At 35.7% G+C, this 24,897-nt stretch overlaps 2 protein-coding genes and 1 long non-coding RNA gene across 3 annotated transcripts in view; 2 read left to right on the top strand and 1 right to left on the bottom strand.

Annotated features, from left to right (window-relative positions):
• The window catches only part of LOC124541819 (P protein-like), an 81,270-nt gene that overhangs the window by 22,164 nt on the left and 34,209 nt on the right, over positions 1-24,897 (top strand). Inside the window, exons 3-5 of the mRNA XM_047119725.1 lie at positions 22,730-22,907; positions 23,921-23,954; positions 24,760-24,895. Coding sequence (XP_046975681.1) covers positions 22,730-22,907; positions 23,921-23,954; positions 24,760-24,895 — 348 coding nt within the window. The remainder of the gene's footprint in view (positions 1-22,729; positions 22,908-23,920; positions 23,955-24,759; positions 24,896-24,897) is intronic.
• LOC124541820 lies at positions 9,346-10,434 on the top strand. The gene is made up of 3 exons (XR_006967296.1): positions 9,346-9,646; positions 9,786-9,919; positions 10,235-10,434. It is a non-coding gene; the product is annotated as an uncharacterized LOC124541820 (long non-coding RNA).
• Positions 19,212-20,218, bottom strand: LOC124541818. The gene has a single exon (XM_047119724.1). The coding sequence runs from the start codon at positions 20,025-20,027 to the stop codon at positions 19,257-19,259; it is 771 nt and encodes a 256-aa protein (XP_046975680.1). The 5' UTR covers positions 20,028-20,218; the 3' UTR covers positions 19,212-19,256.

A 24,897-nucleotide genomic window follows, 5' to 3' on the forward strand; every position in this document is an offset into this window, starting at 1 on the left:
TTTGTTGTTGTAAGTAATTGTTTAATTCTAAATAGAAGACTAAACAAATTAAATGTTTACAAATAAAGTTAACCCTGGGTTTGAATTATTTCTCTGAGTCAGCGTCTGTGATTGTTATCTTCAAAACTTCAAACTGGCGTTTTGCCAGGAGAGTACGATGTTCGGATATCTCGTCAATGAACAGAAAAGACGTTGGAAGTGCAATCTATACTAATACCAGCTTCGCACGGATGGGCATAAGTATTTTTACACTTTTAGTTAGTTAAGTTTTAGTAAGGATTTCTTATCTTTTTTAGCAATGAATATAGCCTATGTTACTTATGGATAATGAAGGTTTCGAATAGTGAAAGAATTTTTTAAAACGGTCCAGTAGTTTTTGAGCCTATTCATTACAAACAAACAAAGTTTTCCTCTTTATAATATTAGTATATTGAGCTGAGATGAACCAGTGGTTAGAATGCGTCCATCTTAACCGATGATTGCGGGTTAAAATTCAGGCAAACACTATATATACTTTACTTTTTTCTTTTTTTTTTTAATATTAGTATAGATGTGAAAGTAACTCTGTCTGTCCGTCGCTCTTTCACGATCAAACTCTGAAGCGAATTTGATGAAATTTCCTATGAAGCAAACTTGAACTCCAAGATTGAACATAGGGTACTTTTTTTCCTAATACATGATATCCAATACCCTAAAACGAGCGTAGCCGCGGGTGACTACTAGTAATTTATATAGTGATTAACGTTAGCGATGTTGAACGCATCGTGTGTGTAATGCCTTATTGAAATATATTTCTAATGCATATATTATTATATTAGCTTGCTGCACTCCTTCATCATCATCATCATGATCAGCCTGAATTCCTCTGCTGGACATAGATCTTTTTTCTCGCTGGAAAAACGCGTTACGCCCTTCTCCCTACGTTATGGAAGTGGGGGGGTATGTGGTACTCTCCGATGATCTGGACGCCGGAATACCCACTAAAGAACCATCGGTACCCTCTCAGTCTTTTCAATGATGGCTGCAGGATCGCTTTCGCATGCTACCGTAACGAGCTGGGCATAGACCCCCCCAAATCGCTACTGAGTCCAATCTTCTCTCGTAAAAGTTAATAGTGCTTAATTTCATACACCCTCCACAGTTTGGTTAAAAAAGGACTCAAAATTGCTTCAAGTTTTTGTATATTGATTCTTAATTATCTTGTTGGAGTAGCGCGATGGAAACTTAAACTTTCTCCTCAAATGGGACAGGTCTCAGCCCAGAACATGTACAGACATGTACATGTTACTTTACTCACTAAATATCATTATATAGATGACTAGCTGTGCCCGCGAACATATACGCGTTTGAATTTAACAAAAAGTATTATTGTGGTCTAAATTACTCTCTTTTATATCAGTTATCAGCCAGTGAAAGTCCCGTCAAAATCGGTCCAGCCGTTCCAGAGATTAGCCGGAACAAACAGACAGACAGACAAAAAATATTTTGTTTTCCAATACACCGCCGACCTTAAGAAGTGCTACGTCCCTTGTAACTATAGTTACACTGGCTCACTCACGGTGCGGTAGAATGTATGAGCTGTCAGCTAGAGTATAAATTTAATTGTTTATTTCATTGTTATACCTAAAAGAGTAACTACTGATGAATCCTCACGGCTTAATTTTTATTCCTAACCAATGGTAGCTTGCAAAACTGAATTTACAGATACTGGGGCATCAGGAAATTAATAAGGGATCTCCTCCCCCAGAAACTTCAAGATCTCTAAGCATAGTACTACCTGCTACCATTTCTAGAAGCTATACATTTTATATAATGTTGTGAAATAGCTTTTTTGAATACAGTACATTTGGGCAAAAAATTTAAGTGATAGTTTTATGTTTTCAAAGTTCGTGTTACTTTATTTCTTTGTCAGTAGATGGCGTTAGTAGTCTTTTAAATTGCGCTATAATTGCCTAAAGTTATTATTTTAAATATACCGTCATTCGGAAAATTTATATAATTGAGTTCGTGTTTTCTCGTCTTTTCCTTTAAAAATGAACTGTAGATTTAATCGTCATGACTTTATTAAATGTTGAGAAAGAGAAACTTCTAAGTTTCTTACCGACTCTCTCTTCTTGGTAGAATCTTCTTTCCGGTGGTAGCTTCAATCAATATAAAAAAAGTTAAATGACAATTCAAAAGTGCTCGCAAAGCCTACTTGAATAAAGTATATTTTGATTTTTTTTAATTTTATGAAGAAAGTTTGAGAAATTAATTGAAGTTTTCATTATTAATATAATTTAATCAACCATAAATGCAATTATTTTATCGAAATACAATTAGCCCTGTATTTATGCGAATGAAATACTAAAAACTGTATAATAAAACGCAAGCAATCTGCGCATGAGCAAGCGTCGAGCTGGATCAAACTGGTTTTAAAATAGAATCTCGCGTCTGCTTGGAACTGTGACAAAATAGAAAAAAAAATAAGTATTTCACTGCACATACACATATATATGTCATAGTTTGGTAGATTATGACATATTTCAAGGTAAACTTATTTAGATTCGAAAAAAACTGAACTAATTAGATGAAAAAGAAAATTAAACGGCATATTAAAAGAGGTTTTACTATGCAATAATATATGTATACTAATATTGTGAGTTAATATTTGTTTGTATATTGGACGATTGGTTAAAAAAACCCTCTGAGTTTCTTTCGCCGGTTCTTCTCAGGGTATTTTCTTTTCTGAACCGGTGGTAGTGTTTCAATTGACCATCAATAAGAGAGTGTAATGCTTCTATGTTGAATAAAGTTATTTGAGTTTGAGTTTTATGGAAATAATGACCTAATTTCAAAAAAAAAAAACTGTCAGAAAGCTACATAATTTTTTGTGCTATGAAGTATAAATTTTATTAACATAGTATTATTATCTTTATTAATTATGTATAGTACGACACAACTTAGATGTCGCGACGGCAAGATTCGTAAAACCGACCACATCCGAATTGAGTACGCTATCCCAAATTATCAACATTAATTTCTCATGCGAATATGATATTTGCACAAACGTAATAACTTGTAATATCATAAGACCTAATATATTCGTCAATTTGACGCGTGGATTTACATGCACTTGCTTTCTCTGACGCGTGAATCTATAGCGACGAATAGCGTCGAATGGCGCGATAGGGAGCTATTTCTATTGGTTGTGTAAATCGGCAGTAATCGGTTTTAATTTCATTCCATTGCATTTTCCGATGCTACATCTAATTTGTGTCCATATTACTATTTTACTTGTAAGCTCTTTTCCAACTATTACAGGAAAAAAAGCCAAATAAACAATAATTGACGGCAATTAGACGCGTTATCATTGGTCCAGAGCTTGATTAATCTATGATATTCACTGTGAAGGTGAAGTTGTATTGAATTTTGGAAGTAAAATTAAAGTGGAAATAAGTAGTTAAGTGGAATAGTAAAGTAAAGTAACAGCCTGTAAATTTCCCACTGCTGAGATAAGGCCTCCTCTCCCATTGACGAGAGGGCTTGGAACATATTCAACCACGCTGTTCCAATGCGAGTTGGTGGAATACAAATGTGGCAGAATTTCGATGAAATTAGACACATGACGGTTTCCTCACCATGTTTACCTTCACCGCCGAGCACGAGATGAATTATAAAGACAAATTACGCACATATATATAGTGGTGCTTGCCTGGGTTTGAACCCGAAATTATCGGTTAAGATGCACACATTCTAACCACTGGGCTATCTCAGCTCTCTCGTGCTCGGTGGTGAAGGAAAATATCGTGAGGAAGCCTGCGTCTAATTTCATTATGAATGCATTCCACCAACGCGCATTGGAACAGCCTGGTGGAATATGTACCAAACCCCTCCTTAATGGAAGAGGAGGCCTTAGCCCAGCAGCGGTGGCAGTAAATTTACTTGCTGTTACTTTTTTACTTTACTATTGCATCGGCATTCTACATAATGTGGTACACCAAAGTACTGTAAGGTTATTGAATTAAATATATTTCAGTAGATTTTGTGGTCAAAGTTAAGCATCAAGAATGCCCTTCAATATTATTAAAACATTTACCTTGTTATAAGTAATTATAAAACCGAACAGAAGCATATCTGGTTTATAAACTCGTAAACGCTAGTTTGAACCAGTTCGAACCAGTTTAATCGCATTATTTGTTTTGTAATAACTCTACTGATCTACGACTTGTTACTAGTAAGGAGATAAGTATTATTATATTTTGTATGTTCCGGATATAGAAACCAGAGATGTTATAATATATAATAATAAATATGAGACAACATCACATACATTACTACGATCCCAATGTAAGTAGCTACACAAACACCCAGACCCAAGACAATATAGAAAACTAATGAACTTTTTGTAAATCGACTTTCCGGGAATCGAACCCAGGAACACACATTACTCGACCACGGAGGTCTAAAGTCGTTATTACGGTTCCGATCGGATATATGAGTAAGGGAACATTCAAGTACTACGTAACGCAATTTTTGAAGATGTCGAGATGGCCCAGTGAGTCGAGATGGCCCAGTGGTTAAAACGCGTGCATCTTAACCGATGATTGCGGGTTCAAACACAGGCAAGCACCGCTGATTCTTGTACTCAATTTGTCTTTATAATTCATCTCGTGCTCAGCAGTGAAGGAAATTGGAGTAGAGTGATGGAATATGTTCCAAACTTTCTCCTCAAAGGGAGAGGAGGCATTTAGCCCAGCAGTGGGAATTTACAGGCTGTTGTTGTTGTTGTTTAAGCCCCTCCCCCCCTCTAACGTACGCACTATATATACTAACACTTTTTGTTATAGTTATGATCTTTGGTATAGTTCTAATGGACTTTGTGGTAATAATACTGAATAAAACAAGATATTTTTAGTCCACAACACCTACGTGTATATTTTATTTATTTTTTAAGAAATAAAAAATGACCTGACTAATACAATAGATGGATTCCCCGTAAAATGTAAATGAAAAGAGTTGCCGATTTGAGAGTTTGGATTCCTTAATTTTGTTATTTAAAAAAAAATCGATGCCCCTCATCTCATCGTAAGGTTTTACGAGACACCCCCTCCCCCGAATTGCATTACGTAATACTTGAAAGTCCTTCCTCTCATACTTGCCCCCTAAAAAATATCAGTATCAAATACAGTTACGGTACGAAATTATTTCGAATGATTTCAGTTACGAATATTAGATGACTAGTCGAAACTCTATGTGCCCAAAATGGACCAAAAATTTAAAAAAACATCCGTTTTATTCCTTCAGGGGTTGTGTTACATAAAATTCGTTCTTAGCGGATGTTTACACCCTATAAGGAACCTACCTGCCAAATTTTGAGTTAGTAGGTGTTGTAGTTTCTGAGATTTCGTTCAGTAAGAAAGAAGAAGCAGTTTGTTCAGAATCAGTAATTGGTATATATATGTATATAGTGGTCGCCCGTGACTTCGCTAGCGTTTTAGGATGTTGTTTGTCAACTTTGTCAAGGGCAAACTAACATGTATGCTTCATTCTAAATTTCAGTAATCAAAAATGAAAATAAAAATAAACTTTATTCAAGTTGGCTTTTACAAGCACTTTTGAATCGTCATTTAACAATTAAGTGAAGCTACCACCGGTTCGGAAAGTAGATTCTACCTAGAATCGGCAAGAAACTCATTAGTTACTAATTACTTTTTTCAAATTCGTTTCATTGGTTTGGTCGTGAAAGAGTGACAGATAGACAGACCGAGTTACGTCCACATTAATGATATTATAATATTGATATAGAAATTATAAAGTAGCAGTTCAAATCTATTTGTTTTGGGCTCTATATTTTTGTGACATTGTAAAGTAATTGAATTGAAATATATTAAAAACTAGGGACCCGACCCGGCTTCGCACAGGATGCTGATACTAAATATAGTAGAGAATGTCTAAACTATTAGTGTTTCTTTACTATATTGTCCATGTATTATATACAAAAACCTTCTTCTCGAAAAATTGACCGACCTCCGTGGTCGAGTTGTGTATACACCGGTTTTCATGGGTACGCTACTCCGAGGTCCTGGGTTCGATTCCCGACCGAGTCGATGTAGAAAAAGTTCATTACTTTTCTATTTTGTCTTGGGTGTTTGTGTCGTCGTTACTTCTGATTTTCCATAACACAAGTGCTTTAGCTACTTATATTGGGATCAGAGTAATGTATGTGATGTTGTCTTATATTTATTTATTTATTATTATTTAATATATAAAAAAAATCTGCGTCAAAATCCGTTGCGTAATTTTAAAGATCTAAGCATACATAGGGACAGACAGCGGTAAGCGACTTTGTTTTATACTATGTAATGGTTTGTTTGTTGTTGTAATTAATATAAAGATCAAATATATACCAGTTATCTGTCCCGGCTTCTTTCGAGTACAGTAACAGCCTTTATACAATTCTTAGATTTGGTTAAAATACAAAGAAAAAATCTTGTTCTTTTCGGTACAGGTTGGCGGACGAGCATATGGGTCACCTGATGGTAAGTGGTCACCATCGCCCATAGACAATGACGCTGTAAGAAATATTAACTATTCCTTACAGCGTCAATGCGCCACCAACCTTGGGAACTAAAATACTATGTCCCTTGTGCCTGTAGCTCTGGCTCACTCACCCTTCAAATCGGAACACAACAACACTGAGTACTGTTATTTGGCGGTAGAATAACTGACGAGTGGGTGGTACCTACCCAGACGGGCTTGCACAGAGCCCTACCACAGAGATGAAAATTGTATAAAATCCGTTGCGTAGTTTAAAAGATCTCAGCATACAGACGGCGTAAGCGACTTTGTTTTATGCTATGTAGATATGATATATTTATAATCAACAGCGTTACAGAAATTTGATGTAAAGTTTGTTTTAACTTAGCTCAGAAGGCCACATAGGATTACAATAATAAAGTTATATAAATAATTACGTTTAACAGAGAAATATCATTATAAATAGAATTATTAGCTATAAAGATATCCACAACTTCAGAGAATGTGTATGTGTATAGTATATTTTGGTATATGACTGTTTATTTAAATGGTGAAAAAGAGTAACTACTGAGTTTCTTGCCGGTTCTCCTCGGTAGAACTTACTTTCCGAACCGGTGGTAGCTTCACTTAAAATAATTGTTAAATGACAGTTCAAAAGTGCTTGTAAAAGCCTACTTCAATAAAGTATATTTTGATTTTGCAAATTACGATTTGTAAACCTATACGATGGACATTAAATACTTTTAAAATTTAAAAGTCATGATGCCTTAATACTCCTACAATATCGGGTAGCTTTTTTCAAGATGGGATGGTATAATAAACACCCCCTTTTCCATAAACAACAATTTTAAATGACGTAGCTTATTCGAATGATTACTAAACGCTCAGATAGCGTTTAACGTTTTTACGTCTAATTTAATACAATGCAGTTATGACAGTGCTGCTTCGAACCGGTTCGATGCAGTTATAGCCGCATTGTCATTTGTTATGTTAATGACTTCATAAAATATATACATAAGTGACTTATTTCATGTATATATATATATGTATATGTTTTCTCAATTAATTAATCATTCTGACGTGTGTACTTCACGCGCGTTGACGGTGAACGTACTCGCTAGGATGTATCTGATAGGTAGGTTTTAAATCAGGGCACGGGAGTGCTATAACCAGGACCCCAGGCGTTAGGGGTCACCGATAATGGTCATGTCTTTATTTGTTTTTGAGGCCCCAAAAGGTCTCATAAATATCCTCTCTTGGATTCCAGAATTTGTAGATCTCCAGAATGTTTCCTGCCATTAGTAGAGTAGTTTTACCCGAAAAGTTCCAAGCGTCAAGTTCACTTATATATAGTTTAGGTAGTAAGCGAGTAGAAACTCTTGCAGTAGGAATTTTCCTGTCTGGGTAAATACCACTACGCAGATGTTCTAGATTTTTTACTATTGTGTATCTGTTAAAAGGGTGCGTGTTCCAGTATAACTTCAGTTATAAGGGATATAATATCTTAGTTCCCAAGGTGGTACCTTACATTTACAAGGAAGTCTTATTTCCTAAGGTTGGTGGCGTATTGGTGATGTAAGGAATGGTTAGTATTTCTGATAGAGCCCATGTTTATGGGTGTGTGCTGATCACTTAACATAAAATGGCTCATTTGTCTGTCCGCTATGATATAGAATAATTTGTAAAAATATTAAAAACTTTAGATTTTGTCCATACACATGTCAATTAGCTTTTGACGACCTCTAACATTAAATGTACTTGTATGCTTTGTTTAGTAATTATCGATGGATGAAAACTACGAATTTCTCGTAAAATTCACTCTTTCTAGAAGTTTTTTCTTTTGGCCTGTTGTCTCAAATTATTTGGGGGGTTTTTCTCCATTGTCCTTCATTCTTCTTTATTTAAACGAAATAAGTGATATAATTACAACCAGAGCTGACTTTAGGGGAAAGCTACCGGTGTAACTGCCCTTTGGTCTCCACATAACGTTCCGACTAATTAAGAATTTAAATGTACATAATATATGTTTACATATCTGTATATAGTCAAAATGAGCTGAGATGACCCAGTAGTTTGAACGCGTGCATCTTAACCGAAGATTACAGGTTCAAGCCCAGGCAAGCACGAATAAATTTTCAAGTGCTTATTGCATTTGTGTTTATAATTCATCTCGTGCTCGTGAGAATGTGTCTAATTCCAATGAAATTAGATCATATGTGTATCCAGTAAGCATTGGAGTAGCGTGGTGGAATATGCTCCAAATATTCTCCTCAAAAGTTGAAGAAGGCTTGGCCCAGCAGTGGAAAATTTATAGGCTATTAATGTAATATACTCAAATTATAACATTGCTGTTTTAAAAGTAACTGATAGAAAGTAAATAAATATTAAACAAATTTAAATTCTATCCAGAAGTCTCAGTTGCTCAAACAGCTTTAGACCTCCAAATCCATTCTTGCCTTAGAAGAAAGAAGAAGAAAGAAAGAAAGAAAGAATTTTTATTTGTAAGCATCGTGTTGATACATCAGTGACATAAACAATACAACAAAAAAAAAAAACAAAAACTTAAAATAACAATACAATTAAATAATATCTAAGAAAGATTTTAAAAAGAGGCATAAATAAATGAAAACAAAATGCTGCCTACATAGCAGTACGATGCCACAAAAAGGGAAATCACTCAGCATTTGCTGTCGGCCTAGGAATTTCACACACAAAAAAAAAAAAAAAAAAATTAACGATTTAAATTATATAGTTTTTTTTTTCTATACTTAAATTAAAATACGATTCGTACTATGTGTGAAATTCGCAAAGACGGCAGCACTGATTTTCAGTGATCACCTTATTTCCGTACGTCAAGTGAACGACATTGACAATAGTCCACTATTATGTCGTGTTAAAATCAAATAAAAAATAAAAGTAAAAACATAACAGAAATCAAAACAAGTCTAGGATAGTATGATGCGCTCAGCCCTCAGGTACCTCGCGGCGGCAGTGGAGGTTGGACGTGTAGCACAATGGATTAAAATTTAAAACTAAATTATATTACGCTGAGATCACAAAGATATTCGATCACCTACGAATTATTTAAGGAGAAAGAAAAAAAAAAAAAAAGAATTAATAATAATAAGTAAGTAATATATACCAATTTCTGTTTTTCTTTTCTTTTTTTAAATGTGTTTTAATATAATCTAAATCACAATAATATTACTTTTGATTCTTTGCATTTATTGGAGGTATAAATTAATATAGCGAACATATTATTACAGAAGGTCGCAAGCAGGTCGAGACGTGCCGTTTAACAAATATCATAACAATCAAATAGAGGTTGAAATCTATTCACTAAATAGTCTAACCAAGTCTGATCAATACTCCATCTTGCCAATGGGCCATGCACTGTAAGGTGAGTAGATTTGATTACATATTTAAAAAAAAAAAAATTTATAAGATTATATTGAATTATCATTTTATAGTTATGACATATACATATATAAAATCTCATCTATACAACTACATACACACACATACCTACATATTATACACACACACACACACACACGAACATGTATATAAATTCATACATATGTATACAATTAAATATAAATCATTATATTATATTTAAATTAACAAAGATAAATAAAATCAATTGCTATGTTTGCTTTTGTTTATCAAGAAGAAATTTTCTGTATTTGTTTCTAAAATTATGAATTATATTTAGGTTCCTCAATGGCGGTGGAAGGTTGTTCCAGCACTTGGTGGCGGCGTATCGAAAACTGCCACGGAAGGCGGCCGTTCTATGGAGAGGCATAAGAAGTAAATATGATTTCGATCTGGTTGCGTATGTGTTCGTATCGTGCGCCCAACGAAGCTTGTTATAAAGGTATGGTGGAAGTTTGAACTTGATTACCCCGAATAAGAGCGTCACAAAATGCAGTTGCCTACGGTATTCCATTCTCATAATTCCTGCGTTATTTAAATATTGTGTGACATGCGTACGTGGAGGTATATCGAAGCAATATCTTGCACAAGCATTTTGCACCTTTTGAATTAAATTTTTTGTACGTTGCAATAGTCTTGGGCCCACCACTACATCGGCGTAATTTAATTTGGATAATACTAATGATTCACATAGGCGGATTCTTACATTTACCTTTAAAAACTTTCTTATTTGGTATAAAACTTTCAGACGATAAAAGCAGCTTTTAACTGTATTATGAATATGTTTTTCAAATCTAAGGCATTCGTCCATAAGTACGCCAAGATTACGTGCTTCTGTAACTCTTTCAATTGGTTCATCTTGAATTTTAACCATAGGTATTTCCCTTGATATCAGTTGTATTTGATTCGCCGTGCCCAGTATTACAAATTTAGACTTTTGTGGATTTAGCGCTAAACAATTTGCTTCTGACCAACCTGCTATGTTTCTTAAATCTTCATTTAGCTTAAGTACAGCATTATGAGTTTCATTAGGTGGAAAAGATATATATATTTGTATGTCGTCAGCGTACATATGGTAACGGCAGTTTTTTATGACCTTTGTTACGTCAGCGCAATATATAATAAATAGTAGAGGACCAAGTATCGATCCTTGGGGTACACCTCTAAGAACTTGCCTACATTGCGATGATTTTATGGTGCCATCTTCATGTTTAAGTTCTACGGTTTGCGTTCTACTACCCAGATAACTGGTGAACCATTGTATAGCTTCTGCGCTAAGTCCGTAGTAGTGTAGTTTAGCTAGTAAAAGAGAGACGTTAATCGTATCAAATGCCCTAGAGTAATCCAACAAAACTAGTATAGTGCCATTACCTTTATCTTGCGCGTTTAATATTTCGTCAACCACATCAATCAGTGCAGTTGCAGTACCGCGACGTTTACGGAATCCTGACTGTCTCATGGGTAATATATTATTGGTCTCAAGAAAATCAGATAGCTGATTATATACTATTTTTTCCAATACTTTGGATAAACATGGCAGGATACTTATTGGCCGTAGATCCTTATTTTCTGAGGGATTATTATTTTTAGGGATAGGCTTAATTATCGCTTTCTGCCATATTATAGGAAATATGCTCTGGGTAATAGACATATTAATTATCGTAGTAATAATTTCTTGAATATGAGGCATAATGAGCAACAACATTTTTAGAGATATTCCATCGGCCCCAACAGCATTTGATTTAATACTACTTATTACTTTATTGACAACTGTACAATCAACAGTTTTGATGTAGAATGTAGCATCACCATAAAGTTGACTGTTAAAGTATGCTATATCAGTTTGAGAAGCTTGAGGCCTGCCTGGTAGTTGGAGAAAGTGATCATTAATACCATCTGGATCATCAAAATGAGCGGGCAAAAGTTTGTCTTTCTTGTTATTAATGTTGATATGGCGTTTAATATGTGACCATAAGTATCGCGAATTTTTGTAATTATTATTAATAAATAAAGTAAAATAAACAGTTTTTTCTGTATTTATGGCCGATTCTACTGATTTTTTAAGTTGCTTATAATAGTTAACATGAGCTTCTATCTTCGTACTACGGCATCTAATTTGTGCTTCATTTCTCCGTCTCATCATTAATTTGATGTTATAAGTAACCCATGGATATTGTAATTCTTTGATATATCGCAACTTTATAGGGCTTAATGTGTCAAATACCCACAGGATACTGTCATTAAAAGCTGCAACTGTTTTATTAATGTCTTGATCTGAAATTATGAGTTCCCAGTTAATAAGCGCGGTTAAATAATATTTTAATTGGTCTAAATCTATGTCGTCTAATCGTCTACTATATATTTTTTCCGTTACGGGCTTATCTTTTTCAATATTAAGCTCACACGATAAAAATGCATGATCACTTAAATTGCTTACATAGTCAACCCACACTCGTTCGACGTTGGTATCTGAGCAGATGAGATCGAGGAGGGTTTCGCTGTGACTTGTGAAATGTGTGGGAACGGTAACATATTGCGTCATATTTGTGTATGTGAGAAAGTCTGTAAACATAGTTGTATTTACATTACCTGTATCTAGGAAATTGATATTAAAATCGCCCACCAATAGTATGTGATCATGATATGGCAAAGCGCCATATGTGTCAGTAATGGCATCAATAAAAATTTGCGTACTTAACCAAGGCGGTCTATATGCTGTACCAATGACTAAAACTTTACCCCTAATATTAACACTTAACCACATTTGCTCAATAGTTATGGTCTCTGGGTGTTTAAGGGTCCGAACAGAAATACCCTGTTTTATATAAAAACCGACTCCACCGCCACGGGAACGTATTTCCGCAGGTCGAGGAATGTGACGCAATGAGTATCCTGGAATTCTTGGGGCTCGGGCGTCCTCCCCCTCACGTAGCCAAGTCTCATTTAGTGCCATGATATCGACGTTGTGGCGATCCATTGCATATAAAAACTCATCATGACCAGTACCAAGTGAGCCAGGATTTAGAAAGCCAATTCTTAATTTTTTTGACTTATTCATTTTACGCATGTATATAATATATTAAAAAATCAAATATGTATATTATACTGGCTAACTGTGAACGATGCATGAGTTCCAAAATATACGCTATACTCGTATGAAGTTTACTTTTACATATTACATTCGGCATCTCACAATAATTGTTACATATATTACTTTTAAAAGCAAATAATATAATTAAATATAATAATAATACATCGTTACAATTACTATTTAGAAGTATGATACTGCCACAAAGTGAAAACTTAATTATATAAAATATAATACACTTTAAATAAATATGAGAAATTAATTTAACCTGCTTGCGAATTAATTTTGTTTTTACATGTATGATATATTCTTTAAATTTATCTAATAAACTAATCTTATATGAGCTCAAAATCAAACGGTATTGTCTCCAAAAAACTTAATTGTGTCGCTCAACGTGCGTATACGACGAGTTTCGGAGTCTCCGCTGCGACGAGCGTAAATGCGTCCTCCTCGTGTCCAGATATATCGCCATCCATCGCGTCGACCTAACTCGCGTGTTTTATAAAATATATGGCGATTCATCGGAGTGAGACGCTCGTTAACATAAAGCCGCTTAGGCACCGACTCGACGATTCCCGATGAGTCACAGCCGCGGCGCACACGCGCGGCTCGTAGCATTTCGTCGCGGACGGCGCGCCGAGCGAGACGCACGACAATTGGCCGCGGCCGAGTTTGGCTGCTGTGATCGGCTATTATACGGCGCGGGCCCCAACGCTCAGCGCTGACGATGTCGCGTTCCTCCAGTGGCACCCCAATTTTTTTTGAAATTAAAACTACTATATTGGTTGGATTTTCGCCATTTTTCTCCTCTAAACCCGAGATTTCAATATCATTTAGCAGGTTCTCTTGGTCACGGTCATTCAATTCGGATCGCAGTTGGGCAATTGTTTCGGTCGCATTTTTATCGACAATATCCGAGTGTCGCTCCTGATTAATTTTTTCTAAATTATCTAAGCGTTTCTCGACGCTGTCCACCCGTTTATTAAATTCGGATATAGTCGTACTAAGCCGCGACAGCTCCCTGGTTACCGAAGAAAATTCCAATCGCAACAGCCTTATCTCATGAGCGAGGGACTTTTCAGAGTTATTTTCATCAGCATCTGTGAAATTGTCCTCTGCATTTTCTGTATCTGAGCTGGGAGAGGGATGGCTACTGGCGCTCGCAGGGGTAGTACGCTTCGTTCCTACTTTGCAATTGTTGCACAGTATTTTCTTGGGAATAGTGTCTCCCGGCTTTATATTAACGCACATTCTATGATAAAGCATAGCGCATTTGCTACACTTCGCGCCATCTATTATTGCGAGGTATTTACCGCAATGATTGCACTTATTCGTCATAACGCTGCGTTAATATCAACAAGGCAATTATGAATATGGATGCTAGATGGCACTTATAATAATTAATAGTATTTTGTAAAATTATTTTAATTTAATTTCGTTTTATATCGCTATACTTAATGGTAATTGATTCTTAAGTGTCCAGGTTTATTACTATTTTATATGAACTTTTCTGGCTATTAAACACTTTAACCTAGTATTATATTTAATTTAATTGTTAGTGGGTACAAGTTAACTTTCCACTGTACGCTAAATTATATTTTTGTATTTGCAGCACTTATCACTTTATTTTAGATATCACTAACACTGTAAATATGTAGTCACAATTTATGTAACGTTTTAATAAAACTTTTAAAGATATTTACGTCGTTTTACTATTTTTACTGAACTTAATTGTACATAAACACTGTCAATGACGTTCCGATGACGGACGGCTTAGAAGACACAAGACCCAACCCTACTGTCTTATCTAACCATTTCGAGGTCTACATTTCACGGTAGCTCACTAATTATCATTAACAAACACGCTCGGCCCAGTTCGTTCAATGGAATCCTTTCTTCGATAACGAGTGGAAGACTTCTATATTTTTTATTTGTTCAGCGATAATTTTGGTACCTTATGATTGATTTCTTTTCTTCTGTTTATTTTATTAACACTTCAATGCAGAGCGAGGTCTAAAACGCCTCGTGTGCGTCTCCTTTTGCGGTGCGACTAAGAAAAACAGATTTCTCAGTCGTGCGGAGGCCGTAACGTCTATTTGATAAGTTGAAAAAAAGGTAACTACTGAGTTTCTTGCCGGTTCTTCTCGGTAGAATCTACTTTCCGAACCGGTGGTAGCTTCACTTAATTGTAATATGACGATTCAAAAGTGCTTGTAAAAGCCTACTTGAATAAAGTTTATTTTGATTTGATTTTATTTTATTTATTTAAAATGCTTTATTGCACAACACACGGAAAAAAAAGGGGAAATATAAAACATAAAATAAGTACATGGTGCGCAAAGGCGGTCTTATCGCTTATAGCGATCTCTCACAGACAACATTTGGTGATAGGAGCTTAGAACAAAAACAGGTAAGTGAAGAAAAATATATGAAAAAATGAGGAAAAGTGCAATATAATAATATTTATACTAAGGTATAGTAATACACATAACTACATACCAATAATACATACATAGAAATATAATATATATTAAAATATGCATACATATATACATAAATATAAACTACATATTATTATATACTTGCATACATTATTTAGATATGGATAGGTAATAGTTTCTCAAACGATGCTTAAATATTGCCAAGGATTTAGACTGCCGTATATCAGTGGGTAGTGCATTCCAGAGTTTGACGGTTTTCACGGTGAAAGAGTTGCTGTAGGTTTGTGTCCGACTGCAGGGTGTGACAAGTTTGTTGTCCTCACTAGAACGCAGGTTGTGTGTGCTATCAAACCCAAGAAATTTGAAGCGTTCTTTAAGGTAAGGTGGTGTATGCTCAACATATAAAATAGCATAGAGAAGAGATAAGGCGTGCAAGTTTCTTCGAAGCCTGATTGGCAGCCACTTTAACTGAGACCGATACTGCGAAACGTGATCATACTTACGCAGGTCAAATATGAATCTAATGGCCAAATTTTGCAGCCGTTCTAATTTATTCAGAAGGTCTTCAGTTAAATCAATGTAGCAGGCGTCGGCATAATCTAATATTGGAAAAAGAAATGCATTGGCTAAGCTGATCTTAGCCTTGATGGGTAGTAGATTTTTCCATCGCCTTAAAAAACCAATGATGGCATACATCTTACGACTCATTTCTGCAACCTGAGGTACCCAGGATAAGGAAGCATCCAGAAGTAGTCCAAGATCTCTAACAATTTCTTGCAGCGGTAGTGTGTGGCCATCAAGCATGATTGGAGATAGGATTTTGTCTTTGACCCTCGACAGAAGCTTAGGACTGCCAAAAACAGCTACTTGCGACTTCCTTGGATTCAGTTGGAGACCGTAAGATCTACACCATTCACTGATTTTTACCAAATCATTATTCAAAGTTGCAACAGCCTCGTCGATACCGTCCAAGGGAGCGGTAACATATATTTGAAGATCATCAGCATATAGATGATAGGAGGAAGAGATAAGTGTAGAGAGAGTATTAATGAAAATAGAAAAGAGAAGAGGAGAGAGTACACCACCTTGCGGGACACCGGAAGCGATATCTAAAAAAGGTGAAGACCTACTGTTTGCCGTTATGCATTGCTGTCGATTGAACAGGTAAGAACGGAACCAATCAACAGCAATAGAACCTATGTTTAGAGATTCAAGGATTGCCAAGCATATGTCATAGTCGATAGTATTAAAAGCATTCGAAAAGTCAAGAAGAGCTAGTATAGTTACGCATTTGTTGTCAATTCCGTTACGTATATCGTCACATACTTTGGTGAGTGCTGTAACTGTACTATGGCCTTTTCTAAACCCAGATTGGAAAGGGCAGAGGATTTTATTTATAGAGAGGAATTGGCTTAGTTGAGAATGGACTACACGTTCTAGCACCTTCGAGAGAAAAGGAAGCACAGATATAGGTCTAAAATGAGAAGGTAACAAGGGATTGGAAACTTTAGGAATAGGAATCACTAGAGCTTTGCGCCAAATAGAAGGGAAAGTACCAGTTGACAGGGAGTAATTAAATATATGACATAAAATAGGTAAAATATTGTTGAGGGTAAGGAGAATAAGTTTTCGACTTATTTCATCACAGCCAGTTGAGTCTGATTTAATACTAAGGATGTGCTTCCTTAACTCGCTAATGGTGACAGAGCTGAATTCGAAAGGAGGGTTATCAGGAATAGGCAGTGTATGAAGAAAGTTGATTGTATTAAGTTTGTCACACATATTTATAGAAGAAGAAGAAAGAAAGTGTCTGTTAAGATCATCAAGTTCGATATTAAAAGAAATAGTTTCCCGCTGACGACTGATTCCCAGCGATTTCAAAAACCGCCAAACCTTGGATGTACCGCTATTATCAATAGCATTTGCAATAAACTTACGCTGAGCATCACGACAGAGTTTATTGCAACGATTTCGTAGATGTTTATATTTTTCCAAGTTGTCAGTAGTTGGATTTCTTTTATATTTGGCCTTCGCAGCATTACGCTTAGCCATGAGTGCTCTAATATCCTGAGTTAGCCAAGGAGCCGGTAAGTGCTTAAGCTTAATAGGTCTTAATGGGGCATGTACATCCAATAAATCGGTTAAGAGAGAATTAAATATGCTAATTTTTTCATCAATTGAGCTGGCATTATAAATAGCATTCCAGTCGATATTGTTTAAATCGCTCATGAAATTGGTGTTATTAAGCTTTTGAAAATTACGCCGCATCACTATAGTTGGCTTCGCTCGCGGAGGCCGAATTCTATAGGATAAATAAACTAAGTCGTGGTAGGAAAAGGCCTCTGCGGGAAACTGACCATGGACGTCAACATGACTGAGAGAGGAAACAAACATTAAGTCCAATAGTGAAGGAGAACAATTCGGAAAAAAATGAGTCGCATTCGTTGGAAGTACATTAAGGTTACAGCTATCGATTATATTCTTAAGTCGTCGGGCACGTTGGTCGTCTTTAATCAAGCAGGTGTTAAAATCACCCATAATTATGGTGTGATCGACAGAAGTTCTAAATTGATCTAATAACATTTCAAAATTATTAAAATAATTAATATTGAGTGACGGACTATAAAATACGCCCAGTAGTAGTTTGAGATGACCGAATAAGACCTCAATAAAGATGTGTTCCGATGACTCAGAGTATTGTGAAGGAGATTTACTTAAAATTGTAAAGGGGATATGACTGCGGAGGTATATTGCCACACCACCACCACCTTTACCCGTTCGGTCGTTCCGGATCAGATGGTAGCCAGGCAAACAGTAAGACGTCGAGGGTAAACTTGGTTTCAAAAAAGATTCGGATACAAGAATGGCATGAATATTTTTACTGTCGAAGGAGGACAGGAAATCAGGGTAATGAGATGGAATACTCTGCGCATTTATATGCACTACATTAAAGTTTCTAGAAACACCGGAGAAAGTTGAGTCTAAAAGAGAATTAAGAGGAAGAGAAGCACTGTGAAAACTATCATCAGTAGATAATACTGAGTCACTAAGATAGATACTATTATCATTCGAGTCACTTACGCTGTGAACGCTTGAAATCATACTATTAATGTAAATACAAGTTAATATTATATATATGTAAGTAAAAATAATTAAATAGTATAATAATACCAAAATAAATCAAAATACTAGAATATTGAGTTCTAATAAGCTACTCCTCCATCCCGCCAGCCGTTTGTGAGTAAGCAATTACAAGGATATTTTTTATCACAAATATAGTAAAACATAAGAACCGGATACAACATTAAAACAGAAATAAAAACAAGTTATAAATCAGTGTTTAGTAAAGCACCACACTAAGTAACCAATAAACAAAATAAAAATACGATTTAAATTCTAATAACATTAAATATAAAAAATAAACTAGTAAGTAGAGAGAAAAACATAAAAAAAAAAAGAAATTGAATTAAACTAAAAACAAAAAACTACCTCATAAAATAAAAATGCTAACTACATAGGCAGTAGTTAGTTTTATCAATACAGTTACTAAACGCAGATCAAACGTCAGATTGTTGACAATTGACATTATACCTTCAGTCAACAACATAATATAATTATAACTGAACTGAATATAATTATACCGACATGTTAGCAAATTAACACTAATTTTATCCGAAATATAATTATAGTAACTAAACAAAAATAGATGACATAAATTAATAACAGAACAATTTAATGGAGCGACGACAAACTGCTACTAATAAAACGAAAACTTACTTTTTAACGGTTCTCTTACTTCGCATAACCTGAGTGGAGTTGGACGATTTTGAAATTGAGTCGACACCGACAGTACTGGTACCAGCAGCAGCAGCAAGATTAGTTGCCGAGGGCATGTAATTCGGCTTGCAATTGATTGAGTTAAGCTCTGCTGTTGTGACGATACGGTGACGCTTACCGTCAGACCCCGTAACGATAACAACTCCATCCTTCGTCCAGCATTTTGAAATTCCGAACTTCTGTCTTGCAGACATAAACAGGTCATGCCTTTTCTTGGTAAGGAACTCCGACAGAGTCACGCCTGTGCTTTTAAGGGACGTTTTTGAATACCAGATCTTGTTTCGAAGCACTACATCACGAAATTTTACAAGGATAGGTCGAGGCTTATCCCTAGAGGAATGACCTAATCGCTGACATCGACTGAGCTTCTCAATGGTAAATTCTGGTACCTTAAGATGGCCTGATATAACACCTGACACTATGACTGGCAAATTTTCTTTTTTGTCTTCAGGAACTCCGTGGAACAGAAGCATCTTCCTTCTACTTCGCATTTCCAGCTGATTGTACTGCTTCGTTAATATTTCCACTTGCATCTGAAGGCCTTCTAATGCAGATAAAACAAAGATTCTGAAGGTGTTAAATTGAGCCGCAATGTTGGAGTTTGGACTAGTGGCTGGGATGGAACCCTGAAGAGATTTTTGAAACTCAGCCATCCGTGTGTTGAAGTGCTCAGTCAGGTCCTCAATTGAGTGCTTAATGGATTCCATAGTGAAGTTATTACTTTTCACTCAACTTGTTTAATGTTTTTGTTTTTTTGTTGATTATATTGGTGTTATGGAGATTAGCTGGCAGGTAGGAAACACATTTAGCACATATTAATTTGTATAATTATTATTTTGTAATTTAGATAATTAAAATTAACAAGAGCTCATATAAAAGCGTGTTGTCTTTTTTTTGTCACCTACCCGAAAAAAAAAAAAAAAAAAAAAAAAAAAAAAAAAAAAAAAAAAATTTGATTTGTAGAGAAGTGATAAATTGATATGATATCTATTGAAAAGAGAATGCTATGTTGTACCTACTTTAATACGAGATCTCTTTGGCCACCTACCACATAAAATTCGATAACATCACATTAAAATTTACTTTCTTAAATTTTGCGGTCTAATAGATCCCGTACCGATATTATGACAGTTTTCATACGAGGTCTTAAGCGCCCCGTGCCGTAGGAATGGAAAAAATATATGATGCCGCAGGTAACTCAGGAGTAGTTCCAAATAAAATTGGTAGAATTGACGTGTAATTCTTTACATCGTCAATGATATTCATAGCGATAGTGATTTTTTTGCGTTAGATAGTCCTGTAATCGAGAAAGGTTACAGATTCATCGAAATACGGCTCACTAGTACACTTATAGTACGCTGTACGACACAACTTAGATGTAGCATCGACAAAATTAATAAAACCGATCACATCCGAATTAAGTACGCTCTCCCAAATTATCAATATTTATTTCTTATATCAGAAATCTTATATAAGAGATATATATATATCAATCTGTAGTATATGTAGTATATATATATTCATTCTTATCTTTACACAAACGTAATAACTTGTAATATCATAATATAACCTAATTTATTCGTCGATTTAACACGTTGATTTAAACGCACTTACTTTCTCAGATTAAACTGACGCCAGAATCTATAGCGACGAATAGTTTTGATTTTTTAATAATAGGTTGGGGAAAAAATTTCTTCGTATTTTATATGAAAATTCAAAAAGTTTTTTTTATAGTTTATTTACATTTGACTAAAGTATGTAGGTGCCATTTTGTTCCATAACTTTTTGCCATCTTGTTGGTAGTGACATGATCCCATTGCTGTAAAAATTTTGGGGCTTCTGATCGAAAAACTGCGACAAGTGGTTTTGGCAGTCCTCTCGTGATGTTAACCTGACACTGCCTAATGAATTCTGCAGAGACCGAAACAGATGAAAATCTGAAGGTGCAAGGTCAGGACTATACGGCGGATGCATTAATACCTCCCAGCCAAACTCTCGTAATTTTTGTTGAGTGGCTACAGATGTGTGAGGTCTAGCGTTGTCATGGTGAAAAACCACACCCCTTCTGTTGATCAATTCTGGCCGCTTTCTCTCAATTTCTTGCTTCAATCTCATCAATTGTTCGCAATACAGTTCTGAATCGATGGTCCTGCCGGGCGGTAACAGCTCATAATGAATGATGCTCTTCCAATCCCACCATACACACAGCATTACCTTGTTGCGAGTTAATCCGGGTTTTGCCACAGTCTGTGAAGCTTGACCGGCCTTTGACCACGATCTTTTTCGCACGTTCTTGTCGTATGTGATCCACTTTTCATCACCAGTTATCAGCTTCTTCAAAAATGGTTCGGTTTCATTACGTCGTAATAAAGAATCACAAATGAGTACACGGTTCATTAGGTTTCTTTCAGTGAGTTCATGAGGCACCCATATATCGAGCTTTTTTGTGTACCCAGCTTTATTCAAATGAGTCAAAACCGTTCTGTGGTCAATTGCCAGTTCTTCAGCTACATCTTAACTACTAATATGCCGATCTTGCTCCACTTTTTCAAAAATGGCATCAATTTTGTCCGTAACAGGGCGACCAGAGCGAGATGCATCTTTGATATCAAAATTTCCGGCTTGAAAACGCTTAAACCAAACTTGCGCTACTCTCACAGATACTGCATTAGGTCCATAAACATCACAAATTTTTTTCGCGGCTTGAGTTGCATTTTTACCTTTTTTATAGTATAATTTTAAAATGTATTGAATTTCTTCTTTAGATTCACTCATTTTCACAACAACAAAAACAAATGAAAATCACACAAATTCCTAAATTGAATTTGAAAGTGCCTTCTTTAAAATTAAAACTTTTTAATGATACCAAAACCAGCTAGATACAAATGGTATAGTCAAAGAGATTTTATTACAAGTTCATACATACTATATGCGAAAAGACTATTTCCCCAACCTAATTTTATCACTTGACGTAAGGGCAGATAGATTACCTGATGGTAATTGGTCAACATGGACCATAGACATTGACGTTTTAAGAATTATTAAATATTCCTTATATCACTTGTTCTCACTCACTCACATTGGCTCACTCACTTTAAGCCGGAACACAACAATACAAAGTATTGCAAGTTTGGGTGTCATATCTGCTGAGTGAGTGGTACCTACCCAAACAAACTTACACAAAGACCTACCACCAAATAAACTCGTCTTTTATTTTGTAGTTCACGTATTCAATATTGTTGTTAAGACACAAACTACATATTTATTTATTATTATTATTATATAATATAAAACTCTGTATTCCCAGATCTTTAAAATAACGCAACATATTTAGATGCAAATAAAAAAAATCTGTAGTATATTTAGTGTCAGCATACATCGGTAGTACATTATTAAAACTTATTTTCAGCGAATCAACAAGAAAATATTCCACTGAAGCTGAAGAATGGCTCGACGCCGGAAACGAAGAGGCTGCCTCTCGTGAAATCGGCACCGCATTTGAACAACAACAGGATCGACGAATCGCCGAGCGCTGATGGGAAGTTAGATGGAGTTGAGATACACAGTCCGGGGAAGCAGGATGCAAGGTAAACACAGCCCCATTATAATACAACAACAGCCTGTAAATTCCCACTGCTGGGCTAAAGGCCTCCTCTCTATGAGGAGAAGGTTTGGAACATATTCCACCACGCTGTTCCAATGCGGGTTGGTGGAATACACATGTGGCAGAATTTCTATGAAATTTGTCACATGCAGGTTTCCTCACGATGTTTTCCTTCACCGCTGAGCACGAGATAAATCATAAAGACAAATTAAGCACATGAATCAGCGGTGCTTGCCTGGGTTTGAACCCGCAATCATCGGTTAAGATGAACACGTTCTAACCACTGGGCCATCTCGACTCTATATATCTCTATATATAATACCCCATAATAATCTAAGGGAATAAATATAAACAAATCTTACATTTTCGTATTTCATGCGATTTGCAAATAACGCAGCTAGAATGAGCGCTACTTAGAGCTTAAAATTAATATATCTTTATTTATAACACACAGTAACAGCCTGCCAATTACCCACTGCCATGAATAAACATATTCCACCACGCTGTTCCAGTGTTGGTTGGTGGAATGTACATGTGGTAGAATTTCGAAGTAAGCACATGCATATTTTCCTTCACCGCCGAGCGACGAATTATAATGACAAATTAAGCACATGAATATTCAGTGGTGCTTGGCTGGGTTTGAACCCGCAATCATCGGTTAAGATGCAAGCCTTCTCACTCCTGGGTCATCTCAGCTTTTTATAATACAATTGCACTTAACTACTTATATACTTTTTCTTCGAAAATTCAATACAGTTTTCAACCGACTTCAAAAAGGAGGAGGTTATCAAATCATCTGATGTTTTTTTTGCTTTTTTTTTTGTTTTTTTATTTCATAACTTTTGACTGGGTGAACTGATTTTGAAAAATCTTTTTTAGTTTGAAAGCTAGTGCATATAAGTTTGTTTTGAAATAGCGTTTTGTTTTTTTTTGTAAGAAGTAAAGGCTTTTTGTTTTTATTTATTATTTATTGTGTATGTATTTCTTTTGTTGCAGCATCGAAAATCACTCTACATCAAGATATCCGAAGGTAATTGTTCTTTAATAGATTTGATTTCGATATGTTTGATTCAAGATATTACGAAATTAATCTATACTAATATTATAAATGTGTAAGTTACTGTTTGTCTGTCGCTCTTTCACGACCGACGACGAGGTTGGTGGCGAATTGGCGATGTAAGGAATGGTTAATTTCTTACAGCGCCATTGTCTATGGGCGTTGTGACCACGTGAGCCACTTAATCATCCGCCAACTTATACCAATAAAGATCTTATTTTTTTTTTATATTATAAATGTGAAAGTAACTCTGTCTGTCTGTCGCTCTTTCACGACCAAACCGCTGAACCGAATTTGATGATATTTGGTATTAAGAAAACTTATACTCCAAGGAAGGACATAGGCTACTTTCTTGCCTGACACATGACAATCACCAGCCTAAAACGCAAGCGAAGCCGTAGTAGGGCGACTACTATACTATGGCTACTACTATACTAACATTTTTTTTATATGGTATAGATTGGCGGACGAGCATATGAGCCACCTGATGGTAAGTGGTCATCATCACCCATAGACAATAACGCTGTAAGAAATATTAACTATTCCTTACATCGTCAATGTGCCACCAACCTTGGGAACTAAGATGTTATGTTCTTTGTGCCTGTAGTTACACTGGCTCACTCATCCTTCAAACCAGAACTATATCCAATATTGTAGTTTGACGTTAGAATATCTGATGAGTGGGTGGTACCTACACAGGCGAGCTTGCACAAAGCCCTACCACTAAGTAAATATAGTATATATTATGACTAAGGTTTCATTTTTTTTCATGCTAAAGTTAGCAAAGGCAGGACATTACGTGAAAATGACGCTGCTGCTCTCCGGCTGGGTTTTCTTCACGCTGATCTTCATGCTGTACAACGAGAAGGAGGAAATCACCAGGAACTCTTCGGTCAACCCAGGGGAAATCAAAAGT

Source organism: Vanessa cardui, chromosome 29 (genome assembly GCF_905220365.1).
Source record: "Vanessa cardui chromosome 29, ilVanCard2.1, whole genome shotgun sequence".
Taxonomy (NCBI): domain Eukaryota; kingdom Metazoa; phylum Arthropoda; class Insecta; order Lepidoptera; family Nymphalidae; genus Vanessa; species Vanessa cardui.